Genomic DNA, 25560 nt, shown 5'->3' with positions numbered 1-25560 from the left:
TTGTCTTCAACCTGGCCGTCATGGCCATGTATGTTTACTCCTACTTTCGTTTTCGTCAACTCTCCCCAAACAGTCATCCGCTCTCCATATATACGTGCCCCTTCACTCAAGAATCTCAGCTGAAGGTAGCTGCAGAATTAATGGCAACGCACATTGCATACTATGGCTTTACTGCCATTGGCATCGCGGTCGGAGCGTGTATTTGGTTTGGTGAAGATGAGACGTTCCTGATGTTTACAGCCATTGTCTTCAACCTGGCCGTCATGGCCATGTATGTTGGGCTTATTACAGCCATTCCTGATCTTCAGCCTTGATTCTGACGATCAGCATTGCAAAGAAACGCGTGCTACGGTGATGAGTGCTATCCTATCTTTACACTCCTATGCAATGCAACCCGAGTAAAAGGACTGCGTATCCTGGAACAATGACCAAGATTGCAGTGTAGCAGCTTGGCATGCAAGAGTTTGAATTTCTTCTGTAACCAAGTACAACGTGTCATACTATATCATATATGTCGTGTGGTCATCAGTCATGCCAGTTTTAAATTTCCTTTGACGAACCACTGTGCACTCGTTTCCTTAATTATGTTTGTTCAGTGTGTAATTTGCATGTGATGCCTCCTTTTTTTATTTTTTATTATGAGATCTGCTACTTGTATGCGTAAGTGATGATTGGGTTGCATTTCTAGCCCGCCAGTGTGGCGATCAAACAGGCCACAGGAAGTGCTGGGCTGCTGGGCTAGCCCAACCCAAGCACGAAACGACTCGGGCCCGTCACATTTATCAGAGGCAAGCCTCCCGGAGAGGCAAAACGTCGAACACATGGCGCGCGCCATCCTCCGCCGCGCGCTCTCTCTCTCCGCCGCCGCGGCCGCCTCCGCCCACGCAACCCCCCGGGTCGCCGCTGCTTTCGCTTCCACATCCTCCTCGGCCACCGTCGTTTCGCTGCGCTCACCCCTCGACGACCGCCTTCACCGCCTCCTCCGCTCCGAGATCACCTACATCGCAGAGCGCCGCCCTCCCTACCCGGTAATTTCCCCCCTTTCCCTTCCTCGCGCACGATTCACTTCTCACGTTCGCAGCAAGACCCGACCCACACGGCTTACTCCTCTTCGTGCAGCCGCCGACGAGCTTCAAGTCCTTCGCCGTGGAGGACCGCCCGGGGGAGCAGTGGGTGCGCCTCCGCGCCGCGCGCCGCGGCCCCGAAGCCGAGGAGGTGAAGGTCGAGGCCACCATGTTCGACGGCGCCGCGGAGCCGCTCCCTGAGGACGCGCCCCTCTTCCACCGCGTGGAGTCGCTCGAGCGCGGCCGGCGCCTCCATCTCAGCCTCATCGTCGAGGTCACCCGGGCCGACCGCGTCCTCGGCTTCATCTGCTCCGCCTGGCCCGACGAGCTCGCCGTCCGCCACGTTCTCACCCTCAGGGCTGGCGGCGGCGCCGCCAGCAGTGATGGTGCGCGTGGTGGACGCAATTTCGAGTATGGATTAGGATTGCTGTGCGGTGCAGTGAGCTTTGTGGCCAGCAATTTGGTTCTCTGTTACCTGAGGTTTGTATCGTTTGGTTCACAGGAAGCTGGGTGCTGGGGAGAGGGAAGCGGTGACTAGGTTCTTGAAGGAGAGGGAGGTGGACGGGGAGCTCGCTGAATTCTTGCACGACTACATGGCGAACAAGGAGAAGATGGAGCTGCTCCGATGGTTGAAGACTGTCGAATCATTCCTTGACAAGTAGGATAAGGACGCGCACCACAGGTAATATGGTCATACTTATGGATATATCCTTGATTCTAGGTAACTTTTAGTATTCTGAGGCCGAGTAGAAATGAGTTCAAGTATAGCTCGAGGGCTGCATTGCTGGAAAAGAAGTATAATTAGTTAATTACCTGTAGATACCGGTAACATGTGATGACTGAGTAAGCCCTAAACACCTAATGAGGGAGTGGGGAAACAATAATCCGTCCACAGTTATGGAATTTCAAAATTCATGGTATTGTTTATACTTGGTATTAATGATAGGGTTTCCTAGTAGTTTAGGTGGGGAGATGGTGAAGAGGAAAGTTAATCTACATACCAGACTGCTGATATCTGAAGACTTTGAAGGCCTTGATAATTTGCTTTGTCTTCAGGTCTTGCTGGTGTTGATACGATTATACCTATGGTCAGGTCTGAGGTCCTGTTTTGGAAACTCAAGTTTAATTTTTGGTTTCAACCTCTGGTGCATTTAATTTAATTTCTGAGAAAAATGGTGCAAATGGGGATAATACAACCAAGCAATATGCACCCATTTACTCTCTGAAAATTTACAGTTGGTTACCATGGTTAAGCTGTAGTGAACTTGTGTTAACCCACAACCGTTTAAGTCTTAGAAACATTTTTCTGTGTTGCTTCTCTCTGGGAAATCTTCAACTTTCATTACCAGAATGAGGAATTGATACAACTGTATACCTGATTACCTGTTTTCTGTTTGGAATCAATAACTGTTCTAATCAACAATGTCTCTTAATTTTTTTTGAAAGAAACAGCGAGGGAAAACCCCACTGTCGTATACATATTAATAGGAGAAAACAAAATAAACACTGTACAGAGCCCGAGAAGGGCAACAACAGCACAAGAGTGCCCCCACCGAAGAGAAAACTGAAAAGAAAAGAAAAAACTATACATTAATTATACAGAGTTTACCCAATCTAAAAAGGCTTGTTTGTTGCATCCTTTAATCTGTGTGCTTGAAAAAACAATGTCTCTTAATCATTGACTGATGCCCCTAAATCTCTGAACATGATTCCATTTGCAGGTGCCCTGCTGTTGTAAGCATGATTTCCAATCTTGTTACTCCCTGAACTGGGAGCCAATATGCTCCAACAACTGGTGTTAGGGATGGTCTGCTGCAGTGCATGTGAATTATCCACCTCCCCACTACCGTCATGTATGAATGTTTACTTGCTGCTGCTGAAGTTCTATTTTTCAGTTCTCATAGTAGCTCAGTGCTCATGGAAATTGATGATCTGAATACCCTACTGTATTATCATTTCTTTGTGGTCAAGATTGTTCTCCATCGTGTATCTGTTGACATCTCTGCCGTTTAATTTTTTGCAATACCAAATCTGTTCATTTTTGAATTTCCAAGTGTTACCTACGTGCGTGCTAGAGTAATCTGCTCTTCTGAACTTCCATAGTCCAATGGCAAAGGACCTGCAGCCCTTGGACTAATCGGGTGGACGGCATAGATTGAGACGCAGCACATGAACTGATTCAATTGATTTTTCAAAAGAAAAAAAAAACATCACGCAAGCTGTATGCAAGGAACCTGCCTGGTAGGTACTCCGCGGGCCCACCTGACGGATTATGACCTCACTGACGAGCGGGGCCACCTGCGGATTCAACCCTCCTCGCAACGGCTAGTTCCACCCCCCAACCGTTGGGACAGAAACCAAACAAAACCTCGGGAGCTCTCTCGCCAAATCACACCCCTCCTCTCTCCGATCTCCGTCTCTCTCTGACGCTCCCCTCCCTAGCTCACCTCTCGAGAGATCGCCAAGAAGCGGCGGCGGCGGCGGCAGCGAGCTCCGCGGCCATGGGGTACACGTACACGCCGACGTACTACTCGGGCCTGCAGGACACCATCGCGTCCCTGTGCAAGTCCATCATCCCCTCCTTCCGCGTCGGGCGCCGCCTCACCGCCGACCAGGCCGCCGCGCGCCGCCACGCGGAGCAGCTCAAGTGGCAGCAGGAGTCCTTCCACCGCATCCTCCACCTCTCCGCGCTCCACCGCAGGGCATCGTCCCGGCCTCCGACGTCGCCGCCTTCCGCGGCCCCATGCTCGCCGCGCTCGTCGCGCCGCCGCCGCCGCAGCACCCGGAGCAGCCTGCCGTGCTCCGCGACAAGCTCCTCTTCCTCCAGGAGCTCCTCTACTCCAAGTGCATCTCGGCCACGGAGTACAACGCCTCCAAGGCGCCCCTCGTGCAGCGCCTCGCCGCGCTCGGCGTCGTCGTTGACTGCCCCGACGCGGAGGCCTCTGCCGAGGAGTGGTCGGAGATCGACCTCCAGGACCCACCTCCCCCCGCCTCCGCGGCGGCTTCCGACAAGCCGAAGCACAAGGCCTTCATCACGCCGTGGAAGAGCAGATCCAAGAAGGAGCAGGACGCGAACGGCGCGTCAAGGCCGCCGCTGGCCCCGGTGGACCAGAACAACGCCAGGAAAGCGTCGGTGCTCATGGCCGAGAGCTCACCGTCCCAAGCCGTGCCGTCCTCCGGGAAGGCCGAGAAGGGGAAGAGGAGGCATCTGGCAGCGATGTTCAGCAGCGGCGGAAATGGCTGCGAGAACAAGGACCCTGCGGCGGAGGAAGGGACCGATGAGAAGGAGACGGTGAAAGGCAAGAAGAAGAGCTCGTGGGGCTTCGATGGGCTCAAGAAGTGGAAGAAAGCTGGCTGTAGCAGCGGCGATGCGGCAGCCATCGGTGAGCAGCCGGAGCGTGCTCTGCCACGGTCATCGTACAGCGAGTGCCGGCTCGAGGCGAGCCCCATGGCTGCCTCTGGCCCGGATGCCAAGAGGGCCAAGACGAAGCTGCACACGGCGACGGGTGATGACTCTGCTTCCGAGTTGTTGCATGACAAGGTACTGTGAATTAGTGACGACTCTTGAGGAATGGCATTGCGCGAACTATCATCATATGACGCATTGGACATACTAGTGGGCTGGATTCTTTTTTTTTTTCCAAGCTATCAATAGCGCAGTTGAGAGTTTTGTCTCGAATTACTGAAGGTTCTGGTGGAGAACACAAAGAAGGAGCTCTCAAGGATTCAGGCTGAGCTATCATCTACAAATCGGAACTTGAACTTCTCGTAAGTCGTAGATCGCTCTTCTTGGCTAATGTAACCTTTTTGGATCATGTTCTCTTGTTTGGAGTGATTGAAGATGGTTCCTGTATCTGTAGGGATCAGCAAATTGAGGCCATCTCTACAAAGCTTCCAGTGGACAAGTCAGAGCTCAAGCCCTTTTTCCCAAAGTACGCACGGGACATCACCACTTGAACATCCACCATTCAGATCAGCCACATGATTTTCGGCATTTCTGAGACGATGTCATTGTTTTTGCAGGGCATGGTGTGATCAGCATGGGGACGGCGTGATCACTGCTGCAAAGAAAGAGTTCAAGGAACATGTCGAAGAGATGGAGAAGCAGAGGGACATCAGTGACAGTGAGGGCTGGGCTACATTTGACGACATCAACCTTGATGACAACTTCAACCCCAGGGCCTTCGCTCAACATCAGTCAGACTCGGAGGCGAAGGGGAACAAAGTCAATGAGAGCCTGACCAGCAGTTTCACGAACCCATTCTACAACGACAAGAACCCGTTCTTGAACACAAACTACGACTGATAGAATCATACAAGTGAATGGTGTTTGGGTCTCTTGCATTGGGATGTATCATTTCGTTTATATATTCTGGTTACTGGTGTTGCACTTAGGGTTCAATTGTTATATTGGACCAGGGTTGCTGTTTATGGTGTCAAAAGTTGTATGATGGGAGAGTATGCTCCCTTGGTTAATCAATTACGCTTGATATCTATGAATGATTACTCCCAGCTTTTCTTTCCCATTGACCACTAACATTAAATTTTGCGTCAGATGAAAGACCCTAGGGTGCACATACAGCTGATAGTTCATTTGGCTTCACAAAAGATAAACTGGCACTGCCAGATGCAAGTCCCTAGAGTTTATATACATCAAGCAGTTTATTGTTCTCCCAGACATGCAATGAAGTGTTCTAAAGGATGAAAAATAAAGGATATATAGACATGTTACACAGTAAGATGGCACAATAGTAAACTAATTGAGGTAACGCCTGCAGTATCTTGATCTACAGAAGCAAGGGATCCTCTGGCCTTCATCTTCACGGTTAAAGTGGTAATCGTAAGTAATTTCCTCCCCTGGGTTTATGTGACGTTCTGCAAAGAACATTACCTGGACATAGTAATAATGTGGTCAAATTCTAGTCCACCACAGTTGGAGATTGTGAGAACCCCATAGCTTTAAACTTCTAAAGTTTACAACACACTCCCTCCGTTCCAAATTACAGGTCGTTGGATTTTCTAGGTTCATACCTTTTATTATGCACTTAGATAGACACTATGTCTAGGCGCATAGAAAAAACTATGAACCTAGAAATGCAAAAACGACCTAACAAATTTCATGCTGTAGTTTGCCCTTTTTATTTGCTTTTTGGTACTGCTGCAGGACTAAAATTTACAATGCAGAAATATAAATTTTGTAATAAGAAAACAAATATACATAGGCAAATTGAGTACCTTCTTCTCATTCCTGACCGAGATTATTTTCGCAACGCAGTTTGGCTGATCCAACACAGATTGAGAGAATTGAATGAATATAAAAGGGTTCATTTGAAAAAATAAGCTGATTTGGGCCCTGTTTGGAACACAGGTTCAATGCCCACTAGAATCAGGGGGGGAAATCTCATGTTTCAATTGGGGTATAAAGACATGTTCAAGCACAAGTCATTACCTGGCATGAATGGTTTACAAATCTTGCAATCCCACCTTTGCGGGTGGCATCAATAATATGCTCCCTGTCAATCTTAAAGAAATAACAGGCACTCTTATATTGTAGTCGTTTCCCAGACTGGTATTCGATCTCTCTTTTGTCGGCAACCCGCTGCCCAACAATTTCACCCACATACTCTACAACCTGAACTATTTTGATGCAAAACTTCAGAACGGTTTCATTTTGCTAAATTCCTTTAACAGTGGATACATTGAAAAAACAGAACTGATGAATTACCATAGAGCCACGCGGAATAAACACTGATGTGTAGAGACCAAGTCCATGTATGCCAGATTTGTACACTACCAAATGCTTCCATCCTTTTAACTGCTTATAATGGATGTATTCCTTCTGAAATGAAAAACAAAGACATGCATGAAATGCTTAGGGTTTCATCCGAGCAGTTGATTCTATAATATGCTGCAACCTATGATGTCTCACTATAGCAATATAGCATATATAACGCTATCATTATAATGAAAGATAACAGAAAGAAGATACCTGTCCTCTCCCGCTAGGCTTCGAACCATTTATGCGTAACCAAGCATTTATCTGTTCTTGGGAAACACTGAACTCACCACTGTACTCTTCAGATTTCTTGTGACTACTACCATGAAAGCCTTCTCCCTTTCGACCTTTAAAACCCTGTTTCAAATAACAAATTTGATTTTGATTTCCAGGTAATGGAAAGGTTAAAGAAGTATTACCTCTGTACGTGCGCATGTCCAGCTGCTGCTTCTCAAGCATTCCTTAGGATTAATGCGACTAGAAAAATCATTAGCATGATCGATGCATCGCCCATAAAAGCCAACATTTTCATTGCGCTCACCTTCAGGCTCACTTTGCAGCAAACCCTGTTCAGATATCACAAGCAAATATGAACATGGAAAATAAAAGCTCCATGAGTGTAATGTTAAATGCAACAATTGAAGCAGATTTTTTCTGGTAAGCATGAAATTCAGGACCTGAGAAATCACAGAAGATATTTTTTTTAAAAAATAGAAATCACAGAAGAAACAACTGTGATTTTGCAACCAAATAAAGGAAAAATAGAACAGAGAAGAAAACAAAACGGAACCTTTTCGTTACTATTGGAAAGGAGCACATGACTCATGTCATCCTAAACAATCAAGCAGTGTGGAAATTATCTACAATAAAGCCACCTCCTTGTTCCTTACATTGCTTGCAGAACATGCTAAGAATTCGGGCATTCTCTATGACATCTCAGGTTTACATAGTATATGAAAACAATAAAGTTGTAACCAAAGTTTCGAACTATTTCCTAGAAGCAGGTAGTAAGTAATGAAAAAAAGTGAGCTTATTATATGTGCAGGTATCATACCCTCTGATGTGCACACCAAGGATGAAAGAGCACCAAACAATTTACATCTCGGCACTTAATAAATGAGCCCCCAGTTCTGCCACATATTGAACATGCCTGATGGCAAAAAGAATTGCAGGAGTCAAGGTCAAGAATACTTGTTAAGAATTATTAAATTTATAATTGTAATACTATTGGACGACTTCATTACTAAACATCAGAGGAATTCCATGGTCAGGTGCAGAAAGGTCACTCCATTAAATTATCATAAGAATATGCATGTATGGGACTCACAGTATTTCTCTTGGCAGGTGAAGCACCCGATACATCAAAAGCACTCATCGTGGTGGCATTTGGGCATTTTGTGCCAGGTGTCCAAAGTCCACAGACCATGTGAACCCACTGCATTGTTCGTGGTCCAAGTAAACTGGAATTGTGATTAATAGAGGTCCAGGAATTGCTGGTAATGTTCTCCCCATTCGCAATGCTATCCCCACGTGCACTGTCTACTGGATTTCGCAGGCCTATTGCAGACAAAATGTTCAAAGCCTGTTGATTTGGAAGCACAAAATAAATTAAGCTCGGCACCATCCCTATGTAAGTACTTACTTGTACACTCACTCCTTCCGTTTCTTAATGAATCAACATTTTTTTCTGATCTTGCTGTAGTCATCAAACTTTTGAGCAAACTTTTCAGAATATTCTTGGTTTTCAGTGCCCTTGTCATAGCTCCACCTCCATAACCACACAACACACAGGCCTGAAACGCAGACGCAATGAGAGACTGGTAGGCAACACAAAAATTTTGTCCCCTACAAATAATTCATCTCGATTTGGTAGATTTTAGGGGGAAAAAACAAAGCTAGGTTGTATCATGAGCAAATATTTTCCTTAAAGGCAAGACAGTACAGTGACTATCAGCAGCCTAGAGGCTCCAGTGTTTTTTCTCGTGGCAGCTTTAGTTTGAGATGCTCCAGCATGTCAGCCTAGAGGCTATGACGCCAGTATGCCACACCCTCATGAAAAGCGCTGCAGCGATTGGTGGCACCAAGTTGCCCGGACAGTGAGCAAGGACCTGTGGATGGGGCTGAATTCCTCTCATCACCCTGGTCAGCTGGATGATTTGGAAGCTCCGCAATCACTGCGTGTTCAATGATGCACGGCCAGACTTGCAGAGTCTCTCCCGGGCAATCTCAGAAGGGGCAGAGCTCTTGACAGCATGTTCCAAGGGTTTAGAGCAGCTGCAAGCACGAGAGTTGTATCCCTAGGTTTTGGTTGCCCATTTAGTCCATGGCACATAGTCTATTGTAAGCCAGGGGCCATGTTGACCTAATAATTCAAGGAGGGGCGCATAGTGAGTTAGTGAACCATTCCCCAGTCTCCTACACGGCTAAAGTGTGCGGGTCATTGTTTGTTTTTTTTTAAGGTAACCGGATCATTTGTTTGTCCTTAATATAATGACAGCCAGATCTACTGCTGGTTCGAGGAAAAAGATTTCAGCAGCCTACCACTAGAAGATACTCGCAAAGTTTCAGTTTAGGTGGTTGGGTCCAGGGTTCAGATCAGTAAGGCATGGATGCACTTAAAGTCTTAAACAGAACCAAAGTTGATATAAATAAACTTTGGCAATGGAGTAGCAAATAGAATGTGCCCATTTAGATTAAAAAATATCACTGGATCCATGTACATAGCTCCTTTCCGTGAAATCAACTCTGAGGATCAAGCAAATTGGAGGCTTACTGATACACTACAAGGAAACTTGCCACTTTTGACAGCTAGAATATATCCATGTTGCTACTGATGAAAGAATCGACCAGTTTCTTATCATATTCTTTCTAGATATCGTGTTCTTGAGTTCCAATGTCGAAACTTTATTGTCTAGAAGCACCATATCTAGGTCCATTTGCAGAAAGAACCATCAAATTCTTTTTGTTTGTAACCATCCTGCTAAACTCATAAAGCATGTGCATTTCCTTTAACAAGTTAAATCATTGGCTACATTGCATCTATTCCTTAAACAACTAAATCATCGGCTTAATTGCCTAAGGACAGAAAGAATGGAAAAGATAGTTTTATCGTGATACTAGAGCAAATAAATCAACATGCTTAATTAGTGATGATAAGATGAACTGGCAAAGCCACTCTTGTAGTTTGCATACGATAATATTACACTAGGTAAATATCCACGAGGATGCATGTACTAATCTACCTCCGTACCTCGTGACATACTAAATGCTTTAAAAATTACTTTCTGAAAACGATTTTGCTTACTGTGTTCAGGGTATTAGTCTTGCAGGGTCTACAGAACCATTGACCTCTAGGAACTTTTAGAACACCATAACAAGCTTGGTGCACCTGCACCAAATACAGACCTCTATAAATATGCAGTAGTACTAGGGCAGAGGTAAGAAGTAGTACAAATAATTTGATATAGCACTTTTTTTATGGGATACTTTGATATAGCACTTGCAGCACTCTATAAATTGATTGCAAGGCTCTGGGTCTGAGATTCCACAAACGCAGCATGGAGCATCTAAGCTGAGTCTTCCACTGTCTCTGTACAAAATAATGTTGGATCAGTTGGTAATGAAATAAATTAGATAAATATAGAGTATTTTCCCAAGAACATATTGGTAAATAAATCTACAAGATGCATATAATGGAATCACAACCTCCTAACATTTTCTTCATGGGTTAGCACAGCATTTTCTTTGCCACTGCTGGAATAGCATGCTGATTTGTTTGCAAATTTCTTATGCCTCTTAATCCTAGTAAGGGATACACTTGCTCTTCGATTCTTGGTCCCTGTATATGGTATATAGTGTTAGTAAAACAAAACTGCAGTTTACTAGTGTATCCTGATGCATTTTCATGCAAAAAACAATTGCTGCTCATGTTAATAGTTAATACATAAACTGAGGTATGTTGCCACTTGGGAAACAAAGGAGCGGCAGCTATGGTGCCACAGGATCAATTCATGGCTGTGCCATGCTGCTTAAAGAAAAAAAAAGGGTTTGTTCCCAGTTCCCTATGTCAAAGAAAATATAATTAAACTGTATACCAGGTGGTGAAGCACAATCAAATCATTTCTTTTTCTGAAATGGCTTCAAAGTTTCTAAAAATACTAAAAAGTGCTAACTACAGGGCATCTATACAAACTTCATCCATCTTATGGAGCATAATCAATTTCAGTAGTATACAGCCAAACATACTACGCTAATCTTCTCTTACCATTACTTCTTGATGATGTTATTGACAGGCGATTTGTTTCCATATCTTTTAGACCAAGAGGATCATCTTCTCCAAGAACTGAAATGAGAGGCCTTTTCATATTTCTAGTTCTCTAAAGAAAATCACTGTAAGATATATGTTCAAAGTAGCTAAAATGAAAGTTTGTGAACTATACCACCAGATGGTCTTTTGCAGTGAGCCATAAAATGTGACCTCAAACCATTAGATGAATACCTACTCCTTTTGGAACCCTGCATTTCATATTCAGCTTGTGGACTGCAACCTTCATCATCAATGGGGCACTTATCTACAGAACAATCTGATGAGCTGTTCACAGAACAATCTGAGCCCTTTTTTTCATACAAGTGGGTGCTTTCGGTCTTACAGAGTTTAACAGAATGACATCTCTTAGCCTTTTTAAGAACCAGACTGAGTGGAACGATTTTGGGAGATTTTCGGTTATCATTTGCCATTCCCGTGGCAATTAAACTTGAATCAATTCCAGCACTCCCACTGCAAGCATCTTCACTGTTAGGTTCATTAACAATGCAGTTTAGAGACACATATTTAGGTAGTTTGCGGACAAATGCTCGACTCCCTTCCTGGTGATGTTTTGTTCTACCCGGAGTCGTATCCTCTACTTGTTTTTTTCTATCAAAGGAATCTAATCCACCAAAAAAATTTCCCTTGGTATCTGGTAGCTTGCCATCACCTTTGAAAACCTTGTTCTGGCTATGAAGCTGTTTCACAGGCTTATTCAGTTGCATGGTAGGATGTTTTCGCTTGGTTCTCAACACCCTGCAAGAAAATGAGTTAACCTCATTTTGTGGTTGACAACCCCCCTTCTGGGACGACTGGGAACTAGTCCTAGTACAATCTTCTGATTCAGAATTTTTACTAGAGCACCTCAATGTTCTCATTCTTTTTGGCAGCCCAAAACAAAGCTCCTCATTGTCCTTTTCCTCTAGTCTACTTCCCACAGAAATCTGATTACCCTTGCGCTTCACTCGAGATGGAGCCAACTGAGATCTGGTAAAACTATTTAGGGCTTCCTCACATCCTGTACTACTGGCAGGCACATAGCTGGATGCTGAACATTTCTCAATTCTTGATCCTTCATCACATACATTTTTATGTTTCCTATGTTTAGCAGTAGATGACACTTTGTGAACTTCAGGTGACATCTGAAACTTTGTAACCACAATGCTTGATGATCCAGAAGAGAAACCAAACTTTGGTTGTCCTTTAGATACTACAGAATCTTTAGAAGGGCCCTTTCTCTCTGTTACGGCTTTGGACGAACTATCATCAGCCACTGAAGCTTCGGATATATTCTTCAGCCTCTCCGTTATTGCAATAGAAGGCTGGTTCATTACTTTATCAGAGACATCTTTACAACGAGAAGCTTGAGATAAGCTTCTTCCTGCAATTCTATTGCTTAAGCATTGGCATGTTAATTTCTCATTCTCCTCTAATGTGCAGCATCTGGTAGGCATTTGCATCTGGTGTTTGCTTATAGGTGCAGTATGACCAATTTGATCAACTCTGACATCACAGTGCTTTGTAAAGGCACAACTAGACAAACATTTTGGGACTACAGAATAGCAACATCTTCCATTGCAACAAGGACCTTGTTCTTTTGTGCTACGTCCATCAAACAGAGAGTGTTTTGTCAAGCTGTCTGTTGCATGTCCCATGGAACTGCAATAAATAGAAGTACATGAAAAGAAGCATGGAGATAGGTACAAAAGCATATTCATGAAGTCTGAAATGTGATCTAAGGTGGCTAGGGTAAAAGATGAAGTGCATTGAGATTAAAATCATTTTTTTTTCTCGAGTGGGCAGGAGAGTTGCACAACATTGCATTAAGAGGAAATGTACATAGAGTACAGCCCACACACAAATTTGGATGCCTATTTTCTTCTTAATATAAAGCCACCACACACACACACATCAAAAGGATACTATTATATTTTAATTAAATGATGGAAAAAGTTTGTCAGATCCCTTAACTACAAGGGGGAGTCTAAAGCCCTGAACTGCAAACTGTGTCTTGAAATTATTTAGTACGTAAACTATTGGAACAATTAACCAGAATAAGGCAGGAATTTGAAGACAGTCATTATCGTGCATCTTGGTAACAATCATGGTGCTAAAACATGGATCAAGGTACACAGTGAGAAAAACAAAGGTGCGTAATGTGATGGCATAATCAGCCAGAATAGCAACAAGGAGAACAAAAGGATCAAATAAAATCAGTTTACTTTCTGTAGTGCAATCCATCAATGGGGCATGCATAACAAGACTGCAAGATGTGTTCTCGAGAACATAATGACGATCTTTGCATAAAACTGGAGCAGGCACAAAGTTCATCTTGCCCTGAAACAAAAAAAGAAGTTTGCAACCAAATTAAGACATGGCAACAGTTCAACAATTGTCCATCATAGACACAATTTTCCTAGATGAAGAAACCAACCTTCAAGGGTAGGCTTACTTGATACAACTGGACCAAGATCACTAGAAAAACGAGTTCTGCACAAGTGACCAGGTATAAAACCAAGCTTGGAAACACCTTCCTGAATTTTGCAACAGCATCCACAAATCGATTTTCCGAGTGTTGACGGATCATTTTGGCAAAAGCTAGGTAGAAACTCCTGAGAAGAACAGCAAGATTTCCCATTCTCACAACTGATTTTGGCAAAAGCTCTCAAACTTCTATGTGTGCATAAGTCATCAACTCGCTCAAAAGTACCATGGCCCCTGGCCTGCACAAAATCCTTGGATTATACAAAAGCAATAAGGAACAACAATTTTCATGGCTGTGCTTGTTGTTGATTCTGCTATGTGCAAGAGCAAGATGAACTTACCATTTTATCATAGAAACAGGGAACCCCAATCTCACCATGTGCAACCTGATGGGATTTATTACCCATGTGAGTGCAGCACATGCAATTTGCAGGACATGAAACTCTTGCACAATTTGAGATTCCAGCATTAGGTTGATTAGGCAGCAAATGTGATGGGCAATCCCCATGAATCAAATGTTCCTGACTATTACCATGGGATGCATCTTGAGGATTATATCCACTGTAAGATGCTGAAAGAGAAATGCCTTCTGATCTCCTTTTCATATGAATAATGGTTGGGGCCAACTTTGGATGATTATCATTAACCCTTGTCTCAATATGTCTACTGGCATTTTTTGGATGATCAGAACCACATGCGACATCCAGGGCCTTAGGATGATAATGCTCGTTACTGTTGAGAATATCGTCAATGGGTTCAGGTGTACTATTTCTCTCAAGGTGTGAAAGAAATAATGAGATAAATGAATTCTTGGATGTATCATCCGTAAGCTCACCAACTTCAGAATGTTTTGTTCCATTAGTAACTAGAAGTGGTTGCTTATTTCCAGTACTAATGGATGGTCCATTATGTTCAGGTTCAGCTAGATTGTTGTTGACCTTTGTTGCTTGCTTTGGGCAAGGATCTGCACCACATGGGAAGTGCACATATAATCATGAACCAAATCAGATGTTTCTGCTATGATGCTCTAAATCCTACTAAAAACTCATATTTATCAATAACCAATATTTGACTGTTTCTTATTGTGTCCTGTCATTTTGACATTTACAGAGTCTCGGTGTGGTTAAGCATACACAAAACCAGAAATGCTTGATTGGTTATCATAGTAAACTTCTAATATTCTACATTCGAATGACAGTGCACAAAGAAAATAACGAAGTAGAACAACATAAGAGGCAAACTCACTCTGATTTATCAATGGCCTGTGTGATTGAGGTTTCTGAAATTCAATGACCGCCGACTGTACCAATGGAAATAGAGTGGTCATAGATTGATGATAAGAAGATTGTCCAAGCTTTAATTCAGTGTTTGAAGTGTTGCACAAAGTGTCCTGCAATATTTTGTGGGGGAAATCAGGTCTGCACGCCCTACTATCATGGTTCACAACTCTTGAGGAACGTGGCTCAGGATTACGAAAAGAGGCATCAAGGTTTTTCTCCAAACAGATTCCATAATTATGTGCCAAGTGATTTCCTTTGTAATGTCTTCCCATGCTTGCTTCAGAGTGTAGGCTTCCACTAGGTGTGCTAAGAGGGTTCAGGTTTAATGCATGAACCGTATGGTTTCTAGCGAGCCCTACATTCATTGTTGTGGAATTCTGTAGTAAAGCAGAGTCCTTTGTTAAACCTTCGTGCACATCAACGCTCTTTTTGTAATTTGTTCCAACTGACCCATTCATTTGCTTATCAACATTAGTGCATCCTCCACCTTCGATGTACAGATCGCTGGAATAAGCTGGGTTGTTTATAAGTCCATTGATTTTTCCATATCCACCTAACAACCTTACTTTTCCTGTACCACTGTTTCTTGAAGCAAGACTTTTCAACATGTATTCTTCTGGAGAACTTTTCATACATGCCCAGTCTGGCCAATCCCACCTGGTATTAGCAATAGATCCCGCCACCTAGATACATACAGATGGGTAAAAAAAATGCAATATTAGCTCTGCTTAAATGTTTGAACTCTAAAGAAAGAGGTTGTTGATAACTTTGAATATGATTGAGCATGCTGGAGCTGCATATGTGAACAAAACATGTTTCCCTAAGCTCTGTTTTGTCTTTCCAGAGACAAAAGTGTCTCAAAGGAAAAGGTGGGCAAGAAGAGCACAACTAACTAAGAAAGGCATAATTATAGTCACTATTTTACATCATGTAATAAACTGTAGTGAGCAATTCATGATTGTAGACACTTGGACCAATTAAATTACAACAGATGGGACCACAACTGGATCTAATACTCACTCCTATGCAGAATTTGAACCATTGCGCAATAGTCATGCCATTCTCCACGTGGACAATTTCACCAGCTTTTTCTGGAGTTCCACCCGCATGCTGTAACAAACATATACAAGTACATAGCTTCAATTTTTCAGACATAAAGTGGATAACTGTTACCAGTAGAAAGAAAAAACCATGTCAGAGGGTTATAATGCAGAATCAACAGAATAGCTAGCACAATCCTTTAGTACCTCGCAGAATTTAGCTACAGACATTCTCAACCGATGACACAGGCAAATGATTCCAAAGAGCCCAGCTTCACCCACAAAGAACTCTCCACCTATTCAAACACCATGGGCATATCAGAAGAACTTCAATATATATGTTGAGTGAGGGTAATCGATTTAGGCAACACCATCAATAGATTGCTATAAATATCCAACTAATAGTCAGTCTAAACTTTTCTCGTTTTCATATAAACAGACTGCTATTAAAATGCTGAAGGCAGGACTCATCCAATGGTTGTGTGTAAATGTTTTGATTGCACACAACTCATCATAGTTAAATGGCTGTCTTTACTAGAGGCCATTCCAGATACAGGAACATTCTAGCCATTTCAAACACTACCTCCACAGTGATACTGTGGTAGTCAAGTCAGGTTGTAACAACGTTGCAACTTGCAAGTTGAACCCACCGACGTTCAGACAGGTGACATGGATACGATCACCAAGCAGCGTAGGATGATGATGAGTCGTCGATCTGAATGGCAATTTCTGCAGTGCATGCAGACTTGAATCCTGTAACTGTATGCCACCATTTGCCATTCCTACAAGTTGCAATTGGCACAAGTAGTCAGATCATGGAAAGCTAAAATTTCGGATAAATATGGTGCCATTGCCTCCAAAGCTCCCCAGTACCATACCTTCATTAGTTGAAACTTCCCCAGTAAAAGTACCCATTCCATTAGCACTTTTATTCAGAAAAAGTGCTCCAGCAGAGGACTGCTCATTGCTACTGCTAGCTGTCAATCCATGTCTTGAATACTTGGGCAGAGTGGCAGCACTACAGAGCGGGGGTGTCCGAGTAAGATCAATGACATCAGCAGCATTGCTCGCGTTTGGCTTATCGAACAATGCCTTAAGGTCCGGCGCAAGGCTGAAAGTGGAATAGCTCCCCGGAACTTGAGCAAGCAACTCGTTGCTCGGCCCAGCTCTCGCAGGCTGGCCGGACTGCGAGGTCGACGGATTTGTGATCAGCTGCTCTGGCGCTGCCGTCGCTCGGCCACCCGCCGCGGCCTCCTGCGCGGCGAAGGGGCGGAGCAGGTGGCGCAGAGTGACGCCGTCCATCTGCACATTAACGCCATGTTAGCGAGCAGCATCCCAACGCTCAACAGTGAAACAGCAAGCAAAGCAACCCGTGCACGTGCAGTATAGCAGTGCATTCCAACCCCAAAATCGCGCACATAGCGACACCACCCTCCGAATCCCGGGATTGGCGAGGGTTCCGGGGGCCGAACGAAAAACCTCTCCAAAACCCCCCCGCATTCCGCGCCCGCAGCGATCGAACCCCCGAAATCCCCACCGAGATGCGCACGGGGGGCGCGTACCTGGTTCGGCAGCGGCGGCACCGGCGCAGCGGGGGGCGCCGGCGGAGGCCACCGCGCGGGCCACGACGCGCCGTCCATCGCGCGGCCTCCCCGCGGCAGCGAGGCGCGGTTCGGGTTCCAGTCGGTGGTGGTTGTCTAGTGGCTAAGTGGCAGGCAACCGCAGCGCAGAGCGAGCGAGGAAGAGGAGGGGCGGAGGACGAGAGGTGAAAAGTGATTTCGCAAGCCAGGGGGGTGACGCTGGCGTGGGGACGTGGAGTAATGGGGTCGCGCAGGCGCAGCGGCGGGTACAGCACAGTGCCGCACTGCAGCGCGGCGTGGGGACGCATGGCGGCTTTGGTCAGGCTCGCCTTTGATTGTCTTGTCGAGTCGTGGCAGGCGCTGAGACGATGGGGTTGGCAGGGGGTCTTTCTCCCTGGACCCCGTCCACTGGACGGCCTGATGGCGCTGCTCGGCGAGTCGCACCGTGACCGTGGTGTCAGCGGGCCTAAGCACGGATTGATTCCCGCTGTCTTCCTCCGCTACAATGATTCTCCCCCTGATTTGACTCGCCCTCTCTGCTTTGTTCCTGCTCCTGAAAGCTTTCAGACTGATCCATGGTGAAGAAGGAGTCATTTTTTTTTTACTTTTTCTACTGGGTTCATGGACACCCGGTGCAGCGACCACTTTTGGTGCCGAAAGACAGCAGCGCGGGGTGGGTCCTGGTAACAGTTCAAAGCGTAGAAACCGCTGGGGCCAAGTGTCCTCGACCTCGAGGACCCGGTGTTCCATGCGCTAAGCTTCAGCTGCCGTTGCGCTGGTCCCACTTGCAGTGACACCTCGCCCACAATAGACCGTGACTGATTGTCGTGCCGTGCAGTGCGCCTACATCGTGGACTGCCACGCGCGCATGCTTCGTTTGATAGAGCAATGATGCGATGACGACTCCAAAGTGAGGAGCCTCGACATCCGTGAGCCGCCCGAAATGATGCGTACTCCATGATTGGTGGGCTAGGAGTCCGAGCTCACTTGGCCCACGGCCCGGCGTGAGCGCGTGACGCGCGACAGGCAGGCCACAAACAGCAAGCAGGCTGGCCCCAACAAACTGCTGGGCTCGTCTCGCTCGGATCCGATGTCCTTGCAAATCGACGAACTCGCTCGCAATCAACAAGCTCGCGAATTTCTTAGGGTGCGTTTGGTTTCGAGGGAAGTGTGATAGGATGGGATGATTTTACTTTATCCCACGTTTGGTTGGAAGACAGGTGGGATAGAAATATTCCTACAAAGGAATATACTTTCCAGATCCGGGATGACTTCATCCCACCAAAACGAGCGGACGGGGCATCCCACTTCACCCCGTCACACGCTAGTATGCTCTGTCACGGAGGGGCGGTTGGGGGCGGCGGAGCCTGAGGGGAGGGCGGAGGCGGCCTGGCGCAGTGAGCCCACCGGCAAGGCCGCCGCCGGAGCCAAGGGGAGGGCAGGGAGGGGAGGTTGGGGGCAACTGCTGGAGCCCGAGGGTCTTCTTGCGGGGGTAACGTTGTGCGGCCCGAGGGCAGGGCGGCGGCAGCGTGGAGCGGGGGGTGGCAGGGCAGGGTAGGGTGGCTGGGTGGAGCAGGAGGGTGGCGGGGTGGAGCAGGGGGCGCCGGGGTGGTGCAGGGGCGGTGGCGGGGTAGCAGGGGCGGCGGCGTGGAGCAGGGGGGCGGCCCTAGAGCGGCGGCGTGGAACAAAAGAGGCCAGCTGGAGAAGAAGAGGGGAAAAAGGGAAAAAATAAAATAAATGTATATAGAATGACATGTGGGGTTAAAAATACTGTAGCTAACGGTATCAAAAATTTCATCCATCGCCCTGTTCGCTTCAGCTTATAAGCCGGCTGAAAAGTTGCAACGGCTGATTTGTTATGAGAGAAAAACACTGTTTTGTGGCTGACAAGCCGGTTGAATAAGCTGAAGCGAACAGGCCCCATATCACCCACCTCAACCTCTCCAACCAAACACAAAACGGGACCATCCCATCCTATTTCAACTAAGCACTAGACGGGACCGTTCTATCCCACAAAATTGGAACGGGACCGTGCCGTTCTACATTGTCTCTCATCCAAACACATAGTTAGGCCTCGTGAATTTTCACATTAGATTATCGAACTAGCATTTTTGCAAGCACAAAAACCTTATAAATTCTCGTGTTTTATGCGAAATTCTTCTGTTTCTCCATGCTGCATTGCAATGATGTAAAATGACGTATTGCTTATTTTCATTGACCGAGAAGACATGTAGCTTTACGTGATTTCCCCCAAAAACCATTCTCATCTCATGTGAAATTTCGTTGTCAATTTTCGCTAAAATACAGTGACAGAAACTCTTCAGAAAAAACCCCCCACAAAAATCGAACAAATCGGAAGGCTATCCGCAAGGACCGCAACCCTTCGTCGGCTGGCCCTCTCGCGCACTGCCGTCACGACCCAGAAAGATGGCGGCGGCCGCGGCGAGGCGTGCCGCTGGCCTTCTCCCTCTCCTCTCCTCGCCGTCCGGTGCTCGCATCCCCCTCCGCCGGGCGCTATCCCTGATCTCTCCGCCTCGCTCCAATCGCCTCTTCTCGCACCCCGCCAGGCCCTTCTCCACCTCCCCCTTCTCGGCCTCCGCCTCCGCGTCGAATGGCGCGGCCGCGGAGAGAACCCGCGAGCTGCACCTGTACAACACGAAGTCGAGGAAGAAGGAGCATTTTCGGCCGCGAGCTCCTGACCGGGAGGTCGGCATGTACGTCTGCGGAGTCACGCCCTACGACGACAGCCACATCGGCCATGCCCGCGCATACGTCGCCTTTGACGTCCTCTACAGGTTAGTTCGTGCGACTGTGAGCTCTGTTAATCTAATCGCACACTTGATTCATTTGCCGGAGGTAATATGGATTCTAGTTCTAGTGCAGTGTTACAGACTTAAGAGGCAACCTAATAGCAGCATTAACTACCGAGTGAATTGATGGCTGATATTGCGAATTCAAATAGACACAGATACATTTGCCTTGTGATGATTAAGCTGATTGTTACTCCAGCCCTAAAAAGGCTGATTGTCACTGCACATCAACATTTTTGTGTTTTAACTGGTAGGATAAAAACTGTAGTGACATGGTTACAGTGGTTAAGTTCCTTGTAAATTGGATCTTCCCTTATAATTTGACTGTGCGTGCATAGATATTTGTTCTGGATTCCTAAAGGTTATGTGTGCTTAACACATCTTGCAACCTCTGATCTACTCCCTCTGTCCCAAATCATAAGTTGTTTCGGCTTTTTTAGATTCATAGACTTTGTTATGCACTTAGATATACCCTATGTCTAGATTATGCATCTAGAAAAGCCAAAACGACCTATAATTTGGAACGGAGGGAGTATTATGTTATGGCCTTATTTATTTCCGTGATACTTTTCTTTCTAAGGAAATATTGCATAAACTTATTGTGCCACCTTGATAGGTACTTGCGTTATTTGGACTATGAAGTTCGCTATGTTCGGAACTTCACCGACATTGATGACAAGGTGATCTTCAGACTAAGCTTTGTTTGCAAATAAACAATGCTGAGTTCTCAGTTTCTGTTAACCAATTTAATGATTTTTACATAGCTCAATACTTGAAGTTGCAGTTATTGTTTTCTTTACATCTTTGTTGTTTACAAGCTGTTCAAAGTCATAGCTTTATGGTGCACAGAATTCGCATCAACCTGAACTGAAGTAAAGAAGAAAGATCTTGTTTGAATGTTTACACATTTTGGCTGATGTCATGTTTATTTGAGATTTATGTCTGAATTTAAGTAATTGGCTCTATATAAACTATTTTCTGCTGAAATTGTATTACGCAATTTACATGGAAGACTAGAATGAATATTTAAATGCAATTTGCTAATCTGCACAGGAAACCTGAGTTGCACTTCTGGAATTCTGTAGATAATTGCAAGAGCAAATCAACTGGGGGAAGATCCTTTTAGCTTAAGCAAAAGATTCTCTGATGATTTCCTGTCAGACATGGCCAATCTTCAATGTTTGCCACCATCCATGGAGCCCCGTGTTTCAGATCATATTGATCAGATTATAAATATGATTAAACAGGTATGTGTACTTGGTTTTGTGGCTCCGTAGCATTCTGTGCGAAGTACTTAATATTTATGCTTACGCATTTTCTTTATTCTGTTCTCTTGAAAACGTTACTGATATCTGTAGTAGGCTCAATAGGAGGTTAAATCTCAGTTTGGTTGGAAGTTTCTTGCTTTGACATACTCTAGTTCAGATTGAAAAGGTTCACCATATGTCATTAAGTTGGCAATTGATTATTTATTGCATTGTGTTGCTTGGCCTGTCAACTCATAGGGTTCACGAAGAAATAACACGCAATTTTGAGATGTACTTTAGGCATTGCTATTACAACTTTGGGAAGCGCTATGTGATTCAGTGATAATCTTAAAAGTATGCGAGCTGCACGATGTTGTGTGCTATGTTTGTATGGTCGTGTTCAGTATGATCACGCCATATGTATGCCGTTGTGAACATGAAGGACAATATGTTATGTTGCTCTCTTGATGTGAGATATCTGCTGTAACTAATTAGCACTCCCTCCGTTTTTAAATATATGATGTTTAGGACAAGCTAATATTTTAAAAATAAATTAATTATCTTGTCCTAAATGTCATGTATTTAGAAATGGAGGGGTACATTTCCATCTGGTTGCATACCTATAGCATCTCTCTAATGTGCTAATAGTATCAATGCTGTCTTTTGTATAATGACCTTTTGCACTAACAGCTTGACTTCTTTGTGTTTTTGGAACTTTTCTTTGAGCAGATCCTTGATAACAATTGTGCATACGTAGTGGGTGGGGATGTCTATTTCTCTGTTGACAACTTTCCTGAATATGGAGAGTTATCTGGTCGAAAACTAGATGATAATAGAGCTGGTGAAAGGGTTGCAGTTGATGAAAGGAAGAGAAATCCTGCTGATTTCGCTCTATGGAAGGTAAAAGATGTTCAAAATCCTAGTATGCAGCATTTTTTGTATTCCATTCTCTGCGGAGATGGTTTAGGGAATCATAAAATTAATTCATTCCATGTTAATCCCAGGCTGCAAAAGATGGGGAGCCATGGTGGGACAGCCCTTGGGGCCCTGGAAGGCCAGGATGGCACATAGAATGCAGTGCCATGAGTGCACATTACTTGGGTCATTCTTTTGACATACATGGTGGTGGGGAGGACCTCATCTTTCCGCACCATGAGAATGAGATAGCACAGAGCCGTGCAGCGTGTTGTGACAGTAGCATAAGTTACTGGATACACAATGGATTTGTCAATGTAAATAGCCAAAAGATGTCTAAATCGCTTGGTAACTTCGTAACCATACGCAAGGTAAATGTGACATTTCAAATCCCCAGTAAGTAATAACTCCGTTCCTGTATTTGCTCAAAGGCTGCCATTTTTCTCAGGTTATAGAGATGTACCACCCGCTTGCTTTGAGAATGTTCTTACTGGGCACACACTACAGGTCCCCGATCAACTACACAATAGAACAACTCAATGTTGCATCAGATAGATTGTATTACACGTATCAGGTATGTTCTGCATATATATTATTATTTCTGATACAGAGATGTGTGCAAGAACCCCTTGCTAGGCAACTCTTCGCTGATGCTATCCCATATTTTTTTCTGGCAAGAAAATGGATTAGGTAGTGAATAAGATAATCCTATTTTGTACTTTTGGAAGCAAACTTCTCCTTGTTCAAAATGGATTGCTAATATGGTTCACGGGTAGTTCTCCCAGGTAACATGTATGAATACTTGATACCCAACTTGTACTAAATTAACATAAGATTTTTTTGCTGGGTGATGTTAGCTTTTCACTAATAGAACTAGCCAATTGAAGTTCACCTGACCCGGCCTTACTGCCTTGAACCTAAGAAAAACTGCATTGCTTAAACTGAATTAATTCTTTGTTTATACTGAAACTGCTTGTTTGTCCTAGCTGATTCCCAAGTGTTCACATATTAGCCGGCCTAGCTGCCTTGGACCTAAGAAAAGCTGTGTTGCCTAAACTGAACTAGTTCTTTGTTTTATACTGAAACTGCTTGTTTATCCTTGCTGATTCCAAGTGCTCACATATTAGCCAATGTTTTAGAATCAGTACTGCTGCCACAGTTGATTGTTCAATGTCACTTGATTGTTTTGATTTGGAACACAAGGGATAGCTGCAATAGTGGGTACTTGATCTGAATTTGCTGGATTGTTCCTTGCTACAGTTTCTTTCTGAAATTAGATCTTCGACAACACATAGCTAATTCATGCCTGGAGACTGAGAAGTTGCTTCTATTTGCCTGGAGACTCAGACATTCTTTAAGTTTTTTATGGCATTGAAAGACATATTTCACGGATCTTGCCTTTTCTTTTAAGCACCATTTCAGTGCTGTAACTTCTAATCAGAGGGCTCACATGAACTTTTTTGTGTCCACAGACGTTACACGATTGTGAAGAGAGTTGCCAGCAACAGCAAGATAACTCTGGAGACTCATTACCTGCTAATACCTTAAATTACATCCAGAAACTACATGATGAATTTGAGACTTCAATGTCAGATGATCTTCACACTTCAGTAGCACTGGCTGCTATTTCTGAGCCATTGAAAGTCATGAATGATTTGTTGCACACTCGTAAGGTAAATTTAATGATGAACTCCTGGAGATACAGTTTACTAGTATTCAGACTGAACTGTGCACTTTCATGCAAACGATTACCATTTTCATGCAGATGGTAAGATTTATCTAACTTGTTTTGACCTTCCTCTGGCGTTTGAACAGGGAAAGAAGCAGGAAAAACGATTGGAATCACTTGCTGCCTTGGAAGAGAAAATAAGAGTAGTGCTCTCTGTTCTAGGATTGCTGCCTTCAAGTTATCATGAGGTGAGTGCATCTGTTAACACTGCTGAATTAGATTGATATATATTGTTGGTGAGTCTGCAGCTTGCAGAACAAATTTGTAGCTACACGAGTACACTGTCACAGCCTCTGAATCATAGTACTTCATGTTGGTCCTTGCAGATTCAACTATGTAAACTCCTGGTATTAGGAAAGCTAAGTTTTGCACAGTTAAAATATGACAGAGGCCATACTCAACGCAGAGTTATAAGTTGAACTGCAAGTTCTAGCGGACCTTTTGAACTTGTCTCCTTGATGAATGAAAGAGGGATAAAGGAAAGAAACTTATATTAGTGATCACTCTACATGTGCTTAGTCATTTGTAGCGTATATCGCAATACAAGTTTAAAGCAGAGAATGCAAGTGCATCTTAGAAGCTTTTTTAGCTTTAATTTTGATTGTGGCGCAGCAAATTTGATCCAAGTCTGGCACTACCCTGAATTTAAGCTTCAGTTTTCACCAGTATCTTTCACTGATATGAAACACCCCCTTCATGCTACTAATGGGTTCCTGTTCTCAGGCTCTGCAACAACTGCGTGAGAAAGCACTGAGAAGAGCTTCCATCACCGAGGAGCATGTGCTGCAGAAGATCGAAGAGAGGACTGCAGCAAGGAAGGCGAAGCAGTACGGAAAATCTGACGAGATCAGGAAAGAATTGGCTGCTGTTGGAATCGCCCTCATGGATGGTCCTGACGGAACAACCTGGAGGCCATCTGTGCCTCTTTCTGAGGAGGAAGGGGTGGTTGTGAAGACTTGATCTGCGCAAGAAGTTTTTAGGGAGACCCACCTACACCTGTTCTCGCCGGTCGTGCTGGATTGCAATATTGTGCACCATTTGCACGATTGTGCGCTCCCGTGAGGGCTACAAAGTAAATGGAACGAAAAGATAGCCAATTTTGGTTTTCACCTTCTTGCCTTGCGATTGACAAGTAGCATTCTTGACAGCCGTTACTGCGAGTTTTATAGATCATGTTTTACTGAATATTTGAACAGATATACCAGTTATACCATTTACCTTCAAATCTAAGAAAACATAGAATGTTTCGGCTGGAATGCCATGCGATTTGCATAGGGCTGCTGCTGCTGATCGTGTTCTGCCTACGTTTTCGTCTGTTTTCGTTTTCTT

The 25560-nt window shown here is 44.6% G+C and overlaps 3 protein-coding genes and 1 pseudogene across 7 annotated transcripts; 3 read left to right on the top strand and 1 right to left on the bottom strand.

Annotated features, from left to right (window-relative positions):
* The first annotated feature begins 798 nt into the window (after positions 1-798).
* LOC101762240 (uncharacterized protein At2g39795, mitochondrial) lies at positions 799-3110 on the top strand. Of its 2 annotated transcripts, none has more exons than XM_022824412.1 (4): positions 799-1028; positions 1120-1475; positions 1567-1746; positions 2121-2779. In XM_022824412.1, the coding sequence occupies exons 1-3, from the start codon at positions 822-824 to the stop codon at positions 1724-1726; spliced, it is 723 nt and encodes a 240-aa protein (XP_022680147.1). In that variant the 5' UTR covers positions 799-821; the 3' UTR covers positions 1727-1746; positions 2121-2779. The 2 variants fall into 2 exon arrangements, with proteins under 2 accessions (XP_022680147.1, XP_004957610.1); XM_004957553.3 differs by lacking the exon at positions 2121-2779 and adding an exon at positions 2786-3110 and having other exon boundaries at positions 801-1028.
* Positions 3111-3442: 332 nt separating this feature from the next.
* LOC101761822 lies at positions 3443-5558 on the top strand (annotated as a pseudogene).
* Positions 5559-5663: 105 nt separating this feature from the next.
* On the bottom strand, positions 5664-17735 carry LOC101761429. 4 transcript variants are annotated; one of them, XM_004957552.3, is made up of 23 exons: positions 17513-17733; positions 16829-17252; positions 16601-16732; positions 16158-16246; positions 15931-16020; positions 14876-15593; positions 13972-14594; positions 13581-13881; positions 13369-13483; positions 11280-12805; positions 11105-11182; positions 10546-10678; positions 10327-10429; positions 10145-10228; positions 8483-8633; positions 8168-8397; positions 7895-7990; positions 7260-7406; positions 7054-7197; positions 6790-6903; positions 6514-6696; positions 6300-6344; positions 5664-5955 (listed from the first exon to the last, which is right to left on the bottom strand). In XM_004957552.3, the coding sequence occupies exons 1-23, from the start codon at positions 17588-17590 to the stop codon at positions 5821-5823; spliced, it is 5739 nt and encodes a 1912-aa protein (XP_004957609.2). In that variant the 5' UTR covers positions 17591-17733; the 3' UTR covers positions 5664-5820. The 4 variants fall into 4 exon arrangements, 3 of the variants coding, with proteins under 3 accessions (XP_004957609.2, XP_022680145.1, XP_022680146.1); XM_022824410.1 differs by having other exon boundaries at positions 13581-13869; XM_022824411.1 differs by lacking the exon at positions 8483-8633 and having other exon boundaries at positions 8168-8422; positions 17513-17734.
* A 2148-nt stretch (positions 17736-19883) lies between these two features.
* On the top strand, positions 19884-25487 carry LOC101761031 (cysteine--tRNA ligase CPS1, chloroplastic/mitochondrial). Its single transcript, XM_004957551.2, has 9 exons — positions 19884-20325; positions 20957-21020; positions 21426-21587; positions 22317-22487; positions 22592-22873; positions 22951-23076; positions 23975-24175; positions 24318-24419; positions 24955-25487. The coding sequence occupies exons 1-9, from the start codon at positions 19958-19960 to the stop codon at positions 25189-25191; spliced, it is 1713 nt and encodes a 570-aa protein (XP_004957608.1). The 5' UTR covers positions 19884-19957; the 3' UTR covers positions 25192-25487.
* Positions 25488-25560: the final 73 nt, after the last annotated feature.

Source organism: Setaria italica, chromosome II (assembly GCF_000263155.2).
Source record: "Setaria italica strain Yugu1 chromosome II, Setaria_italica_v2.0, whole genome shotgun sequence".
NCBI lineage: Eukaryota > Viridiplantae > Streptophyta > Magnoliopsida > Poales > Poaceae > Setaria > Setaria italica.
This window is presented reverse-complemented; position numbering and strand designations above follow the sequence as displayed.

Excerpts from the sequence above, each read along its gene's own strand:
- LOC101762240 (XM_004957553.3), top strand. The coding sequence starts at position 822 with ATGGCGCGCGCCATCCTCCGCCGCGCGCTCTCTCTCTCCGCCGCCGCG. Across the intron at positions 1,029-1,119 it reads AGCGCCGCCCTCCCTACCCG|CCGCCGACGAGCTTCAAGTC; the intron begins GTAATTTCCCCC and ends CTCTTCGTGCAG. Across the intron at positions 1,476-1,566 it reads CGTGGTGGACGCAATTTCGA|GAAGCTGGGTGCTGGGGAGA; the intron begins GTATGGATTAGG and ends TTTGGTTCACAG.
- LOC101761429 (XM_004957552.3), bottom strand. The coding sequence starts at position 17,590 with ATGGACGGCGCGTCGTGGCCCGCGCGGTGGCCTCCGCCGGCGCCCCCC. Across the intron at positions 13,484-13,580 it reads AAGTAAGCCTACCCTTGAAG|GGCAAGATGAACTTTGTGCC; the intron begins GTTGGTTTCTTC and ends TTTTTGTTTCAG. Across the intron at positions 5,956-6,299 it reads CGGTCAGGAATGAGAAGAAG|GTAATGTTCTTTGCAGAACG; the intron begins GTACTCAATTTG and ends TACTATGTCCAG.
- LOC101761031 (XM_004957551.2), top strand. The coding sequence starts at position 19,958 with ATGGCGGCGGCCGCGGCGAGGCGTGCCGCTGGCCTTCTCCCTCTCCTC. Across the intron at positions 20,326-20,956 it reads GCCTTTGACGTCCTCTACAG|GTACTTGCGTTATTTGGACT; the intron begins GTTAGTTCGTGC and ends CCACCTTGATAG. Across the intron at positions 23,077-23,974 it reads GATTGTATTACACGTATCAG|ACGTTACACGATTGTGAAGA; the intron begins GTATGTTCTGCA and ends TTGTGTCCACAG.